Genomic DNA, 17,313 nt, shown 5'->3' on the forward strand with positions numbered 1-17,313 from the left:
TGTCGTTTCTAACTGCCCTACTCTATAATAAAATATTCTCATCTATTCAAAAATTTATTTGCAAGCTGTAACCATTTATTTCACGAATGACCACTTTACCCCATTGACCACTTTCCCCCACCAGACCCTATTTAAAAGAGTGAAAACTCCTCTCTCAAATATTACCTAAGAACTTCTATAACTGCGTTTTTTGTAAGCGACAACTCCAAAACTTTCCGAGAGAGCGTCTCTTTCTCAGTCGCCAACAACATTAAAGATCGTCCTAAATTTTGGCTTCAATTTCGAAAAGTTTATAAGGGAGAGACCCCGAAAGCTCCTTTCCCTATAACATCACCGAAGGTCGGCTAAGATTGTGTTTTTGGAGCTTCAATTTTGAAAAGTGTTCATAGAGAGCCTCGAATTAATCCTCCCCTTAACATTACCTTTTTACCCTCACGACGGCTTTGCCTGAAATAGAATCCCAAGTATAGTTTTACTTTTTACACTTGTTTCAATTTTCTAATCATAATAGAATCTTTGTAATAATTTAATGTTTGCTTTACATTTTATTTTTTCTTTATTTTATTAAATGTATATATTATGTTTATTGAACACATATTCTTCTAGTGTTTCCAAACAAAAATTTAAAAATTAATGCCCCCTAAAAAAATTATTGTTATAAATAGAACTCAAAAATGTACCCTGTATTTGTTTCAAGCCCGAAAACTATTAATGTTTCCTAATGAGTTACTAATGTTGTTGATCACATCGAATTTCTATGAAACAGTGCGCCCAGGACGGGGGGGGGGGATTTCTAAATTTCGCCCATCAATCTTCTAGTTGAACCGAACCATTGCTTCGGTCACTCGTCTGGTCTGTGCTAATTCCATATTAGCCACCAGTTTGTTTGGCACTCTTGGCTTCTTTAAGAGGTTTTGAATCTCCAGCTCAGTCACTTTCCCATGCCGGGCTGATGAGTGCTTATGAACACGAAACTGCAGTCCTCGGCTAGAAATGACTGAGCTGGCGGTTTATTCCATGTATTTCTGCTTTAGCCCTGGCTAATGGGCCCGGTAACTTACTGAATATACCATGCCTTGCCATCAATCTTCGAGTCGAACCGAACCATTGCTTCGGACACTCGTCTGGTCTGTGCTAATTCCATATTAGCTACCAGTTTGTTTGGCACTCTTGGCTTCCTTAAGAGGTTTTCCACCTCCAGCTCAGTCACTTTCCTATGCCGGGCTGATGAGTGCTAATAAGCACGAAACACGAAACTGCAGTTCTCGGCTGGAATGACTGAGCTGACTTTCATGTACCCCCATTAAATATTTTATAAGGTTACATTCTCACCTGCCAATCCTTACAACTTCTATGTCCCTTAAACGTTTGCTGCGAAGGTTCTACATTTGTACTATTGCGGTTACATTAAGTTTCAAAACATACAAACCATATCCAAATCGCCGATTGTTGATAAATAACATTTCCTTTGGAGAGTGTTGTTCCATTTTTGACTTGGTGCTAGAGTGAATCTAGTAATGTGTCTGAATAACTTTTAGGAAAAATAATCATTCATGCTGTGGTTTCATTTTATGAAAGAGAGACATTTTGTGTAAAAAAATACTTTATTTCATCACTTGACATTTGAGTATAAATAATATCTTAGCTCGATATAACATAAAATAATCTTTAAAAATAAGAACTCGTTTAACAATGAAAATTTGACTTAGCATGAATCACTTCAATATACATTTTATCAGTGGGAAAATGCACCGTATTAGCTTTAATTTTATGAATATAGCTCATTTTATTTCTGGTTGCATTTTGATCATTAGGAAAACAGCAGAAATTATCTTCATCTTAAAGTTTCTATTATAGTTCAAGTCCAAAATCTACAGGACTAAAATCGAAATTATCGTAGTAAAAATTTTTTGTATTACCGTACATAAAATTTGGTTATTATTCTATTTTAAAGTGATTAATAATGAGTTTGGGTATAAAACCGACAACACAATCCGTTGAAATTGTGAGTGTCAATATTAAACGATTAAGTTTCTCTTTTATAAATTTATAAGTTATAAGTTGATCGCTTGAACATTGGAAAATCAAAAGAATCAGATGCACTTGTATCCCTGTTGTCATCTGAATTTCCGAAAGAAAAACTATTAGCGATTTGGCTCTTAGCTTCATGGCTACTGTTGGGATCGTCTCGGTAAACTGGTACCTCATCCATCCCAAAGGGCTCCCTTCCCTTCAAATCCATAACAACCGCATCGTTATCGTGTTGGACGAAAGAAATGGCTCCATCGTTGTCTTCTTCTTCCTGATGACGGCCACCGTCCATTCCCGCCATGTTATGACGTAGAATTCCTCCACCTCCCACCAGATGGACATGTCCGCTTATGATCTTGTTCAAGTGCTTGTGCTGATGCTCATGCTCATTGGAGTGATGGTGCTCATGCCCATGCTTGTTGAAGTGCTGGTGTCCGTGCTTGTGCTTGTGGTCATGCCCATGGTTGTGGCTGTGAGAATGGCCGTGCATGTGCTTGTGCCCGTGATGATGGCCATGGTTGTGATTGTGCTCATGATCGTGTTTGTGATCATGACCATGCTTGTGGTCATGTTTGTGGTCATGGCCGTGCTGGTGATCGTGTTTATGGTCATGGCCATGCTTGTGGGAGTGTCCATGTGAATGATGATGCCCGTGGGAGTGATGATGGTGGTGATGGTGATGATGATGTTGCTCTCCTTTGTCCCCGATGATAATAACTTCTGTTTTGTCAGGATAGCCAAAACTAAAATTAAGGAAGAATGATAATTTAATAGCATTAAGCTCTTGAGAAATAAAGTTAATTTATTTTTCAAAAAGGCTTTTTTTCATATTTAAAGTACTCCTGGAAACTATTCTGCGTTCACGGGAAAGATGGACCAAAAGTAAGCAAACATTGCTAGAAGTTTTGCCCCTATGCGACTTTTAGAGACTTTTTCTGTAATAATTAAAAAAAAATCAACCAATAGTATTCGCTATTCGTCGTCTGCTTGGAACCAGTTTGTTCTCGTCCAAGCCAAACATGTGATGGACGTCACCAAATGGCGCATTTCGTAGAGTATATTTCCCGTGAACACAGCAAAATATTGAATAAATCTAAGCATTTCGTCTAAAAGCTTGAGCTGAATATATTTTTCGGAAAACTAATGGTACTCACTATACGACTGATCAACAGGATAGAAAACTATAGTAGCAGTTTTGAATGTTTGAATAAGTTTTAAAGCTAAATACATAAATGCTCATAAAATTGTCTGAAAAATAATATAAGACATTGCGAGAATTTTCAACGAGGAATGTATTTCTCACTGGTTTCTGTCTATGAAAATGCGTCTGAAAGGGCTAATCTTATGCTTAACAATTAAATCTGTGTTCAGCAACTAATCACCACGAAAACTCAAAAAACAATAATTTGTTTATGTCTAAAACTATGCAAAATTTATTAGTTGCATATACTTTTACATATATTTCCTAGTGTTCAAAGTCAAATGAAATACTCTCGGAATGAAAATTACACTGCAATAATAGTAATAAAACGAGCTGATGTGTGCATCACGTGACTTCCTTTTACTCCAATTAAATGTCATTTCCCCATTACTGGCATTTTAAATGCGATTCAATAGTTTACTCTCTAAGCCTCACCAACAATGGCCAAATTGAAACCAGATTTTTAAAAAAACCGCCAAATTTGTCGCCAAGTTGGCGACAAAACTTGGAGACAAAAATACTGGCGATATATCGCCAAGTGTCTGCCAAACTATGACACCACTTGAGTTGACATCGAAATTAACATTGATTCCCTCCCAAAAGGGACAAAAGACCCCTTTAGAAACACCAGAATGCAACCAAAAGAGGAGGTGCATAACTAGACCCCACTAGCAGTCTACGTACCAAATTTCAACTTTCTAGGACATATCGTTCTTAAGTTATGCGACATACATACGCACATACGCACATACATACATACGTACATACGGACGTCACGAGAAAACTCGCTGTAGTTAACTCGGGGAATGTCGAAATGGAATTTAAGGCCGAATTTTGAGTGAAATTTTTTTCGCGAATACAATACTTCCTTTTTTGTAAAAGGAAGTAAAAAAGCAATAACAAGCAACTTTAGACAACTACCGTAATAACTAACTTGTAATAATTATTGACAACAGAAGAATTTTCGTTAAAATACTGTGATTAAATACTTATAAACATTTTGCGTCAAAATAATCGCAAGTGAATTCATAGTTATTAACGGCAGAAGAATATTTGTTAAAATGCTGAGATTAAATGCTATAAATATTTTACATGCAAATAATGACAAGTGAATTCATACTTACTATGGTAGATGAGTCATAGGTGCAGGGGGCTTGTAATTACCCCCACCACTTGATCTTCCTATCGGTAGAGGATAGTAAAGGGGCTGGTAAAAGGCATCGCAAGATGTTCTAAGAACTACATGAATGGTTAAAATGGCCGTGATTGCCTTCTTTCTTCTGATCCATTGTGACATCCAATCCATCTATCAAACAGAAATGTTAAAGCAGAAATGATCATTGACATTTAAAAATATCTTATACAGTAGGCGCCGCTTAATGTGATCACGGTTAATGTTATCATTCGCTTAATGTTATCAGAATCACAAAGTCCCGGAACACTAGTATGTTAACACATGTTAAAAAAGTCGGATATCGTAATCAGCGTCTTCGTTTATTGTTATCACTTTTTCATAAACTTTCAATTTTTTCCCCGTTTTTGTTCCTTAATTAACAGAAATACATAGACAAACCCTGACGAGACTAACTTTCTGTGTAGCATTTCGTGGTTTTCAATAGCAGTTCAAAATTTTTCTAGGAATGAAGCTGCAGAAAGTTCGCCCCCTCCAGTGACCACAGGCTCCCCCTAAGAAAACTTTCTTTTGCACCTAAAAAAATTCTGTCGCTGGACATGGCATTGATGTAAGACCTCCATTTTTGCCAGTACTTTGTAAACTGTTAAAGAATTGTGTCAAGATTGAAAACAAAGCGAAGTTATATTAAAATTTAAACAACAAGCAAAACCATGCTGGAAAAGATAGAAAAGCTGAATGTGCTTTGAAACTGGTTTACGAATGTCAGGAAAAACGGTCATATTTTACTTTCACCTATTACTATGTGATTAAATGTTGCATAATTTAGCTTTAACTTTTTATAATTCAGATTTTTCCATTCTGTTAATTTAATAATTTATAATTTAAAACTGCTTCAGTTGAGTCATTGTGATTTTAATTTGAGGTTGCCAAAATAAATGTACCTTGGAAAAAATCATTATTTTGTGTCTCCTGGATTCTTTTCGGTTATTGTTATCAAATTGTATTTGTCCCAAAGTGATCACTTTAAGCGGCGCCTACTGTAGTAAGTGAAGAAATGGCTTAGTAAATGATTTTAAAGAAATAATTTTTAGTTTGAGAAAGTTTCAATGTTGAACATTTTTAAAGTGCATGAAAATCTAAAATTTGAAGATATCTAAGTATAGGTGTCAATGCAGGGCTGCGCAGTCGGAAGGGAAGTGACCGACTCCGACTCAGACTCTTTTTCCCCAAATACAGTTCGATTCCGACTCCACAAGCACTGGCAGAACTGCGGACATTGAGGGAAAATTACCGACTTGGAACTTCATATCTTCGACTCCAGGCTCCGACTCCTTTACCTCAAAATCAGTCCAAGACTCTTAGATTCCGACTTCGCAGCCCTGGATAAATGTCCTATTTTGGAGTCCGTTGTTTGTAGGTTTTTTTAATTTTCATGTTTAACATTATGCAATTTTTTTTATCAATAATGTGAAAATTTTCTCAAAGAAATTGCATGAAATATTGAAATTATTTTTGGCAAGTTAGAAAATAGGCGAAAAATAAGTCGTCGAAATATTCTATTTGCTGTTTCAAAAGTCGAAATAATAAGAAAAAACGTGACGGAGAAATTGGAAATATTAAAAATAATCATTATGATCAGTAATCGACAGAGCCGATTAATCGGTAATCGGCAATTTGATTATCGGCGCATCCTTAGTATTAGTTTGTTTTGTCAGATCTCACTTCTACATTGATTAGAGAAGTCTTTAAGTTGCTAAATTAAGTTGTAAAAATTGTTCGATTCAAACAAATCTTTTTTTTTGAAAAGTGAGACATTTTAATCTTTATCAAGATTAACTACTACATAATGGACACTTAAAGTTACCTTATTGTTTTGTGATAAATGAAATTATAGATGTTTGTTTCTAACTTTTGTTGAAACTAATTCTGCTCCACAAATTCTTTGGCATCATGTACGCTACAGTTCTGCTTTCTTTCTCTAGTTCTAAATACTTTGGTAACATTTTTTGATCCGTCCCAGATAATTCGTCTCCGGATAATCGAGTGTCTCCAGTATTAAGATAGTTGGAGATTCTACTAAGTAAATTCCATTAAAAATTTAGTTTGAGATGCGATGTAAAGGAATTTAATAGTCATTTTCATGTAGTTTCGGATGCAAATTGTAAAGCATATAAATATAATTTTTTGATTTTTTTACTTTCTTTTACAAACGAGCTGATGTGTGCATCACATGACTTCCTTTTACTCCAATTTAATGTCATTTCCCCATTATTCGCTATTTTAATGTGATTCAATATTTATTCTCTAAATATCACCAACAATGGCCAAATTGAAACCAAAAAAAAAAAACTCCGCCAAATTTGTCGCCAAGTTGGCGACAAAACTTGGCGACCAAAAGACTGGCGATATATCGCCAAGTGTCCGACAAATTATAACGCCACTTGAGTTTACATCGAAATTAACAATGATTTCCCCCCAAAAAGGTGCAAAAGACCCCCTTAGGAACATCCGAAAGCAACCAAAAGGGGAGGTGCACAACTAGACCCCACTACGAGTCTATGTACCAAATTTCAACTTTCTAGGACATACCATTTTTGAGTTATGCGAGATACATACGAACATACGCACATACGCACATACACACATACGCACATACATACAGACGTCACGAGAAAAGTCGTTGTAATTACCTCGGTGATGGTCAAAATGGATATTTCGCGTGTCTATACATTCTTAGGCACTTTTCCGCATGTGGTCGAATCGAAAAAAAAACTCAACATTCATTTGGGGGTGAGCAAAATGGAAATTAAGGGCGATTTTTGAGTGAAAATTTTTTCGCGAATACAATACTTCCTTTTTTGTAAAAGGAAGTAAAAAGGAAGTATTGCATTCGCGAAAAAAATTTCACTCAAAAATCGGCTTTAATTTCCATTTTGCTCACCCCCCCCCCCACCACAATGAATGTTGAGGTTTTTTTTTTTTTTTTTCAACTCGACCACAAGTGGAAAAGTGCCTAAGAGCGTATAGACACGCGAAATATCCATTTTGACGATTCCCGAGTTAATTATAACGAGTTTTCTCGTGACGGTCTGTATGTGCGTATGTGTGTATATATGTCGCATAACTCAAGAACGGTGTGCCCTAGAAAGTTGAAATTTGGTACGTAGACTCCTAGTGGGGTCTTGTTGTGCACCTCCCCCTTTTGGTTGCATTCGGGTGTTTCTAAAGGGGTCTTTTGAACCCTTTTTGGAGGGAAATCATTGTTAATTTCGATGTAACCTCAAATGGTGTTATAATTCGGAGGACACTTGGCGATATATCACCATTCTTTTTGATCGATAAATTTGGAGACTTTTTAAAATTTTTATTATTTCTTTTTTTTTTTAAATCTGGTTTCGATTTGGCCACTGTTGGTTGATATTTAGAGAGTAAACAATTGAATCACATTAAAATTTCCAGTAATGGGGAAATGACATTAAATTAGAGTAAAAGGAAGTCATGTGATGCACACATCAGCTCGTTTAATTTCAATTTTCTTGTTGAAGGCAATAATTGGCTGAGAAACAGTATTTAAGGAGGAATCAGTCTTTTGATAAGTATTGGAGTTATCCAGTTCACTCACTGTAAAAAAATTCCGAAACGTTACTGGTTATTTCCGTGGAACGTGTCGTGATTTCAGAAGTTTTCACCTATTTCCCCAAAAAATCAAGTATCTTCGCAAAAAAGTTTCCTGAATTCCTGAAAGATGCATGAATTGAACCTTGCACTGGTGTGAAAAATTTTTTTGCTACAAGTTTAAATATTGACGGAGCGTGTTTATTAAGTGTATCGGCTTTAGATTGTATATAGTGCGTCCGGATTGACTAAGCTTCCAATGGGAGCAAATAAGTCACTGGATAGCCTTGCGAGCAGGAATTGCAGGCAAGGAATATGCTTGGTTCTTGCTTGCAATTTTTGTGTAGCTTGGCCGTGGTTGCTCGAATATTTCTGGAGCCTTCTTGGTAAATCAGGACGGTTCTAATCAATTAAGTTAAACCTATTTAATTTTTCTAGAAGGTTCACGACTGGATTTAATAGGGGAGATTTCTTAATATTTCAGAAAGGTTACTGACTTTTATCAGAAAACGTTCCTGGTTTTTGTACGACATGTTACTGACTGAAATTGGGCACATCAGCTGCCTTTTATTTTCCAGGAACGTTTCTGAATCGTTTTTACAGTGCTGTTTAAGATTTGAAAGTAGATATTTTTTGCACATAATTGCGCAGATTTTTGTGGCTTTATCTAGGTGCGCCCCGAACTAAAATTATTGGGATGGGCTGACAGCCTAGCTTTATCCTTAAAATGTATTTGACATAATACCTAGTTTCGGGTTTTTTTCACCATAAATACCTCTTTCGCCACGAACCAGTTCCAATAAGCAGTCTATGCAATGTCAAGCAGACAGCGTTGCATGTCCTCCTCGATTGTCCAAATTTCAATCGTGCTCCATTTAAATTATTCAATCATTTTCACACCTATTTGAAGGGATTGTTAAGGAGCGCACCCCATCCCAAAATGTTCCCCTTCCTTCAGGAGATTGGCTTGATGTCCTTAATTTAGTGTTTATCTCTTTGTCTTTGTTTTTGTCTCGTCTTTGTTTTGTTATCTGTACTTTTTATTTTCTTCAAAATCATTTTATAGTTCTTTCTTTCAATCAATATTTCAAAATTTAAAACTTCATTTAAATTTATCTGTTTTAGAATTTGTTTCAAAATTCTTGAAGCTTTATGTTCATTATATTTAAAGTAATTTTATTTTTTTGGCACCTCTTCACTCTTTTACCACTACAAAACTATCGTTTGACGCAACCTATTAAGGTTCTTGCACATAAAACTCATACATCCAGCAAACCAATCACGTTTTTTTTTAAATCAAGAATGAAAATAGAATGGGGTTGTTTCCTTTAGTCAAAAGTAGTACTTTTAGTCATTGAAATTGATAGAATAAGCAAAAAAAAAAAAAAAAAACATGGACCCAGAAAATTCTTTTATTTTCGCAATAGTTATTTTTGATTAATTTTTTTAGCTGTCCGATTTTTCAAACAAGGCGTGGTCTTTAATGACGTCGCAAATGATGCTCTTTGGCACACCTTTGTATCGCGTTTCCACCTTATGATAACCAAGAAGCGAATTAAAATTGTGGTCTACGCTTGCTATCAACCATATCGTTGCCAATACACGTGAGTACAGATGCGAGTTAAATATTTTGCTCTGTGAATGGCAACACAGAATGGCATTTCATCATTTGTGATGTCATCGGCAAGAAATGTAAACAATGAAAGCGACCAATTTAAGTAATTTTTTAAGAATATTAAACTTAAACAAATTATTTAAAAAATAGTTAGATCCTATGTTTTTAAGCATGTTCTTTCAGAAAAAAAAAAACTTTTAAAATTTTGGAGACGACCCCATTTATATGCTTTCTTCGAAAGAAAAAACCCCCCTTGACATTTCCTCTGATGTTGAAGGACCTCAAAATCTTTTACGTATAACACCACCAATAACTAAAGGTGTCAATAGTTATGCAATTATTTGTAAAAGACTACTTCCGAATACTAAACAATGAACTGTATAATGCCTGTACTTGGCAAATGTCTAATTCTTCTTTCAGCACTATTATTAAGAATAATTCTCGCATTCAACAAGAAAATTAAAACCAGAAATCAGAGAAAATTTTCCCCCATCCAAAGCATTCAAAATTTCATAAAATTCCTAATTAGTTCTGGCAGGGCCTAATTTATACGGGGAGCTGAGATCCTGCACTTATTTTCAATTTAACGCTATTTTACGCCTTTTGGACGGAATTCAGATTATTTACACAATAAAATAAGTTACAGGGACTACAGGGTTTCTTCACTTCTCTAGTTAGAAATTAAGCTTAGAGTTCCGGTACATTAGTGCAACTCGTAATCTCACATGAATTCGCCAGGAAAAATCTTATTAATTTTGCTTGCACATATTATTTTTATACACTTTGTTAATATTATTTCTCCATACGGCATTTGAAAAGTACTCTTGGAATATTTAAGACAATAAAGATGTCTATATGTAAATTGTATGCGTATTATTACTTTTTATATGTAGTTGATGCAGCAATAATACACTGTTAAAAATTCAGGAAGATTTTCTGGTAATTGTTACTGTAAAATTGCATCGCCGACGCATCGCTGATTTTTACGGTAATTTATACCGGAGAAATAAGCGATCCCAGCGCCAACTGGTTGCTGTGGCCTACCGAGGAAACCGTAAATTTTTACAGTAACATTTGATTTTTACGGTAATAGTTACTGGCAACATGGATGCCAGTAACAATTACCGTAAATTTTCCGGAAAATTTTTAACAGTGTACTATGTTTGCTGCTAATCAACCCATTACTCTCTACAGATTGCAATTGCACAATTTTGCTGATGGTACCAATTTGGTAGCACTGAAATCTAAAACTCATTCTGTACATCAGTGGTGCCTGACCTTCTTCTACCAGAGGGCCGCATCTCATGCTAAATGGTTCTCACGGACCAGAGCACATGTAAAAATTTCAAAATACTGAGATTTTTTATAAATTTTATGGGAAAATATGGAAAAGGAAAAAAAAAATTAAAACCAACTGCTTCTTTTATTAAGTAAACCAGTTTTTCAGAAACAAATTTTCTGAATATTTGGCTCTAGATTTGTAACATTTTCATGAGTCTTGCTTTTCGATTTGTTACATGAAACAAAACAACGGGCCACACGGATCAGCTTCACGGGTCGAATGTGGCCCGCGGGCCATTGGTTGGGCAGCAATGATATTGCTCTTCATTTTTATTTCGCCGAAGTTTTTCCTTTCTTGCAACCGTTGAAACAAATGCTTTCATCTCTTCTATAAAACTCAGATCAAGCTACAATATCATAATACTACTTTTCTTGCCAAAAAAAAAAAAAAAAAGGCTTTTTAAATTGCCTAGAAAGCCTTATTTCAAAAAGTTGAAGCAAACACTTAAAACAGTCGTTTGATTTTTTAAAAAATTATTTCCTTGATTTTACTAAATAGGTTTCCAGAATGCAACATTGATTGTACACAAAGATGTTCATATTTATACAAACTAATCTTAACTTCTAATCATAAAGCCAATTACATAATTACGAAAAAAACAACAACTCCTAATTACATCAGTGAGAAAGGTATAAATCAATTATTATCGGCAGCTCGTAAAAGAAGTCTTAACATTGCACTTTGAAAAGTGAAATTTGAACGATAAAAAGATAAAACATCATGTTAATGTTGTAGGAAGTTGTTTAAAGGATAAGCCAATGTAATTCACTCGTATTATTATTATTTATTTTTTAAAGTTTGTTCGGAATGAATTTGTAGCGATTATGCAACTTATTGTTATATTTGATTATTCCACTGAATATGTAAAAGGATTTAGAGAAAACATAAATGAATAAATGCCATCCCTTTCATGCATGAAATTCGGCAGTATGTCTCGCATAACGAAAAATTAATTTTGCAATTATTAATTGTTTATTAAAAAAAAAAGTATATTTTTAAATGAAAAAATGATGGTCCAAGTGCTAAAGTATCATAAAATTGCTTGTATCGTGAGATTCTTTTTACAACCAGATGAATAAACTACTTTAAAGGAATCTCTTGATCAAAAAGCAAGAAAATAGGATATAAACGCTATATACTAATCATTTACAAAATGTTATTGCATGCTTATTTTATTACAATGCAAAAAGTTGCATTGCTTGCAAAGTTGAGATAAGGAATGCTTCTTTTAAATATATTTCGTGGTTAATAAACAAAAGCAATAACTGCTAAAGGAAAAAAAAAAAACAACAACAAATTAACAGAAATGAAACTTTTTAATGATCTGGCTTTGATTGCTTTTTTATTGCGAAGCATTTTTGTGTTTGGAATAATTTTATTTTATTCATCAAATATTTATTCGTATTTAAATTTACCAGAAAACCGTCTTTAATGATTAGTTAGCAAACAGCGATCACTAGTGTAGGGCTTCCCAAACTGTGGTCCGCGGATCCCTCGGCGGTTCGCCAAACCTTAGTAGAAAATCCGCGAAAAACTTAAAAAAAAAAAAAAAAAAGCTTGAAAATCCAAACTTAAAAAAAAAAGGTTGAAAATTGGTAGTGATACTCAAATTTTGCATTTGAAAACTTGAATTTTCATGTTCGAAATAATGAGATGTCTTTTGAGTTTGAGCTATATTCCCAGTCATCTCAATGCACAATGTGGGAAGATCACGTATAGGTGGTCGAACCGTTATGTGCTACGACAAAATCGTGCAGTCATGTGAATATGAAAATTCGATATGCATAATACAAATGATTTTTTGCTTCAAGGTCATCCGCCATCTATCCGTGATCAAGTTTTACCTACCCGTTCTTCAAAAAGTGATATCTCCTTCTACTTAGTAATGATTAGTTTAATTAAATTTAATTATTTTCTAACTAAATATATCTATACACTCTAATGACAGGGGTCCGCACTGAAGGTTAATCCATGAAAGGGGTCCGTTGGGTATAAAGTTTGGGAAGTGCTGCACTAGTGGAACCCCTGTAAAAATTCTAGGGCATCCAAGGGCTCAGCGGAAAACAGATTGAAGATCTCTAATTTAGAGCATTAAAAACAAGATATAAAGGAGACCGAGTATAGTTGATACACGTTTTACATTTTGATTTTTTTTTTTAAAATTTTTGTTAATTTTGTCGCGTAACAAAATAAAATTTCATGTAATATTATTACTATTTTTATATTAAATTAGAAAATCACCCGTCAATGTATGACGGGTGGCAATTGCTTCTGCATTTGAACGAATCATTGCCTGTTTGATGATATTTTGAGAGTTGAAATTTCAACCCAAACTCCAGTGGATGAACCCTAAACCCCAGTGGCTAGCGTTTATTGTTGACTCCTTTTTGGTTTCTTCGTTCTCCTGAAATGACATTCTTACCAGTAAAATAGTTAAGTTACCGGATCCAGTTAAGCCTCGTCAAAGTATTTGATTGGAAGCAACCGGGGTTCGCCGATATATATCAATCGATATATATCCGATATTTATTTTGAAAATATCATGATATTTTGATATTTCCGATATTTATTTTTTCTACTATGATATTTTTAATATAAAAAGTATATTAATTATAGAAAAATTGCTCATTTATTATTCAAAATAACCAAAAAGTTATGTACTATATTTTTATGATGTATAATACATTATTAATGTATGATAAAAAAAATAATATTTTTTTACTTGTATTTCAGATTCATAAAATTGTTAGTAATGTAACAATTTTAATTCATATTAAAAGTGTCTAATTAAATTTTAAACATTGCTCAGAAAAAAGAAAATGTCTTATGACTGTACATCGACTTATGCATATTATTTATTTCTGAATCATATAACTGTAAAAGTAGCTAACAGAAGAAAAATGAGTAAAACAACTCGTGCTAAATTAACTCCATTAAAATTGATAGAAATGAAAAATGAAATATTAGCTATAAATAATGAAAGAAACTTTAATTTTAAGTCTGCATATTGCAATTATAATACAGTCGGATCCCGCTACAACGCGATCCGACTTACGCGAAATGGTTATAACGCGAGTTTTTAATGAGTAATGAATTTTTTACTGCTGCCGCAAATTGTATCAGTCTAAACAACGCATTGCCTTAGTTTATACGAATAACCGCTCCGATTCTTAACCTTTTTTCTTTTTTTTTTCATTCTATATATGAACATTGATAAAATAGAATGGCTCGAAAACGCGCTTTTTCATCTAAAGTTGGCGAACGTGGAAAGAAAAAGAGAAAGTTTCTAAACATTAAAGAAAAAGTCAAGATTCTCGATATGCTTGAACAATTAAAAAGTGGATCGAAGGTAGCACGACTGTTAAGTAGGAGCGAATCTTCGATATGGGGCACTCAAAAAAACTTAAAACTCAAGAAGAGTAAATCTGTAAAAGTTCAGAACTTAGTTTTAATGCTTGAAGAGTAATAAGCTCGCAGATTAGTGTCTGAGCATCATGAAAATGGAAGCTGCTATTTCATTGTGGCTTAAAGAGGCCAGAAAGAGGGGTGTTTCCACACTGCATAAATCATCATCTTTAATATTAAAAAAAAATGTAAAATTAAGCTTATACGATATCTACTGTTCATTGCTATTGTAACGCAGTAATGTACTTAATGTAAGTACTGTACTGTTTTAATTCATCTCTCTCATTGATCGTTGATTTTGTGTTTCATAACAGTAATTTGTGTTAAATAGTACCAGTTTTCTAAAATACAGTAAAAACCAGTTCTTTATAAAATGGACGGTTTGAAACAAATGGTTTGAAACAATTTGAGGAGTGTTAACACATGTCTTAAATAATTGGGTCTGCTTATAAAAACTTTCTAAACATACGTTGCTCCACAACGCGAAATTTTGACTTACGCGAGGGATCTTGGAACGCATCCCTCGCGTAAGTCGGGATCCGATTGTATAAGAAAATAAAGGGTGATTTGAGGATGCATTTACTATTTTGAAGACTTTAGTTTGTGCTAATTGAAAATATCAGATATATATCAAAATATCGGATATATATCAAAATATCGGATATTTTCGATTCTTTCGAAAATAGTTCGATATTTTCGAAAATATTATGATATTTTTGAATTCTGGAAGCAACTGGGTCAACCTTTACCAGGGCAAGCAGTGTGGGGATAGGCGGGGTTTAAATTTTTGCTGCATAAAAAATTTAAAATGACAGGGGTATAAGTAACTTTTCGCAAGAGTTGATCAAAATTGAAAAACAATATCTTTCTTAAAACGAAAATTCTTGTCTTGAAATCAAAATTTACGCATTACTGACTTTTTTTTTTTCAGATTCATAATTATATTCTCTTATTATAACCACGACACATAACTTTCTGTAATAATCCGGCCCCCAACTGCTTGCAATCTTACCTTCTCTGCCATGCGATTTCCTCGGATGCTAAAATCGCGACTCCGCTATCCTCCAGACATCCACTCTGCGAACACTCCCATGTTAGGTACTAAAGAAACGCACTCCCGAAACCAAAAATCATTTTATATATATATACGTGAGACGTCTAAGTTCAACGTCAAGAAATCATCACGCGAAACCTCAAAAATAGCGCCCATTCGAAATCAAAAGTGCGTAAATCATCTCTCTCGGCTGCCGACTCTTCCCTTCCAAGGATCCTTTCCTCAACGCTTCCTTCCGCACGGAAAGAAGCCATCGAACATTGATCTATGTCCAGCAGGAGAACGACCGAATCGAACCTAGAACAAGTGGTTGTTCATTCGATGGGAAACACGATCGTCAAATGAAATTATCGCTGTTTAAAAATCGTTTCGTGGACACTTAATTTTTAGCATCGTTTCGTAATTGTTCCATAAGAATATGATTGTATGTTTTCGAATAAATATTTGCCTTATAAGGAGCAAGAAGCACTATTTGATTTCGAACGAGCTTGTTTTGAAACTATTAAAATTTGACGTCGGTAATTTTTTACCTCATTTATTTTATTATGATTTTGATGTTGGTTTTATTGCTTTATCCGCTTACTGTAAGAGCTAAACATAAACTACATGATAGCTATATATTTGGTAATGGACAATAAAAAAAAATCGAGAAGGAAAATTTAATGGGTCTGAAGACAATGGGGTTGTTTCCTTCAGTTAAAAGTAGTACTTTTAGTTACTGAAATTGATAGAATAAGCAAAAATAAATAAATAAATAAATAAATAAATAAATAACATGGACCCAGAAAATACTTACATTTTCCCAACAGTTATTTTTTAATTAATTTTTTAAAATGCCCGATTTTTCAAACAAGGCGTGGTCTTTATGACGTCACAAATGATGTACTTTGCCGCACCTTTCTGCCACGTTTCCACGTTATGATAATCAAGAGCGAATTAAATATTGCGCTCTACGCTTGCTATCAACCATATCGTTGCCAATGCACATGAGTAAAGATGCAAATTAAATATTTTGCTCTGTGAATGGCAGCATTGAATGGCATTTCATCATTTGTGATGTCATCGTCAGAAGCGTAAACAATGAAAGCGCACTGATTGAAGTAATTTTTTAAAAATATAAAACTAAGTCAAATTATTTAAAAAATGGTCAGATCCTATGTTTTTAAGCATGCTCTTTCGGAAAAAAATACTTTTAAAATCTTGAAAACGACCCCATTCAATTTGAAATAGAACAGAACTCTTCTACCCGGGTATCAGAAACAATGCGATGCTGCGAGCTTTGCCGCACACTATTTTTTTTACTGGGAGAAGAAAAAAAAAGGAGAAACAGCAGTTAAGAATTCTAAAGAGAGGGAGGAGGGGGGGGGGATCGTAGATTTGTATCGTGTTTTCCAGATTAAAAATCTGCAAATTGCTTACGTTAGAATTTTAAAAATATATTGATGGCCTCCAAATGTTAAGGTACAACAAAGTTGCTTTTTTGTTTAGCTAGCCAACAAAAATACTTAAAGTTAATTGTTGAAAAAAATCTACTTTAAGCACGTTCCAATACCCTTTATATATATACTTTCACACTGTCGGATAGATTTTAATTTTTCCCGTATTGTTTCCATACAGTCTGTTTTTTGTCTGATGATTTTAGAGCAAAAATAATCACCTGATTTACTCTGTTTTGAAATGTTTGATTGCAAGTACTAATTTTGGAACGAGCCCTAAGTAGGGGGTATAGCCCGAACGAGCCCTAAGTATCCACGAAAAACATAAAATCCTTACTGGGTCAACGGACGAAGAAGTTTTCGAACCTGTGCTCTGAGCACTATTGTGTATTTTCATACCACAGTATGATCTCTGATAAGTCATGTTTAATTTACTTGTTAACCAGAGCTAATACAACTGGTACATATTTCTCCATTTG

At 34.2% G+C, this 17,313-nt stretch overlaps 1 protein-coding gene across 1 annotated transcript; it reads right to left on the reverse strand.

The window, feature by feature from the left end:
- Positions 1–1,599: 1,599 nt before the first annotated feature.
- LOC129221313 (histidine-rich glycoprotein-like) lies at positions 1,600–15,436 on the reverse strand. Its single transcript, XM_054855773.1, has 3 exons — positions 15,357–15,436; positions 4,357–4,538; positions 1,600–2,774 (listed from the first exon to the last, which is right to left on the reverse strand). Exons 1-3 carry the CDS (start codon positions 15,366–15,368, stop codon positions 2,048–2,050), a joined length of 921 nt encoding a protein of 306 aa, XP_054711748.1. The 5' UTR covers positions 15,369–15,436; the 3' UTR covers positions 1,600–2,047.
- Between the last annotated feature and the right edge of the window lie 1,877 nt (positions 15,437–17,313).

This window comes from Uloborus diversus, chromosome 4, assembly GCF_026930045.1.
Source record: "Uloborus diversus isolate 005 chromosome 4, Udiv.v.3.1, whole genome shotgun sequence".
NCBI lineage: Eukaryota > Metazoa > Arthropoda > Arachnida > Araneae > Uloboridae > Uloborus > Uloborus diversus.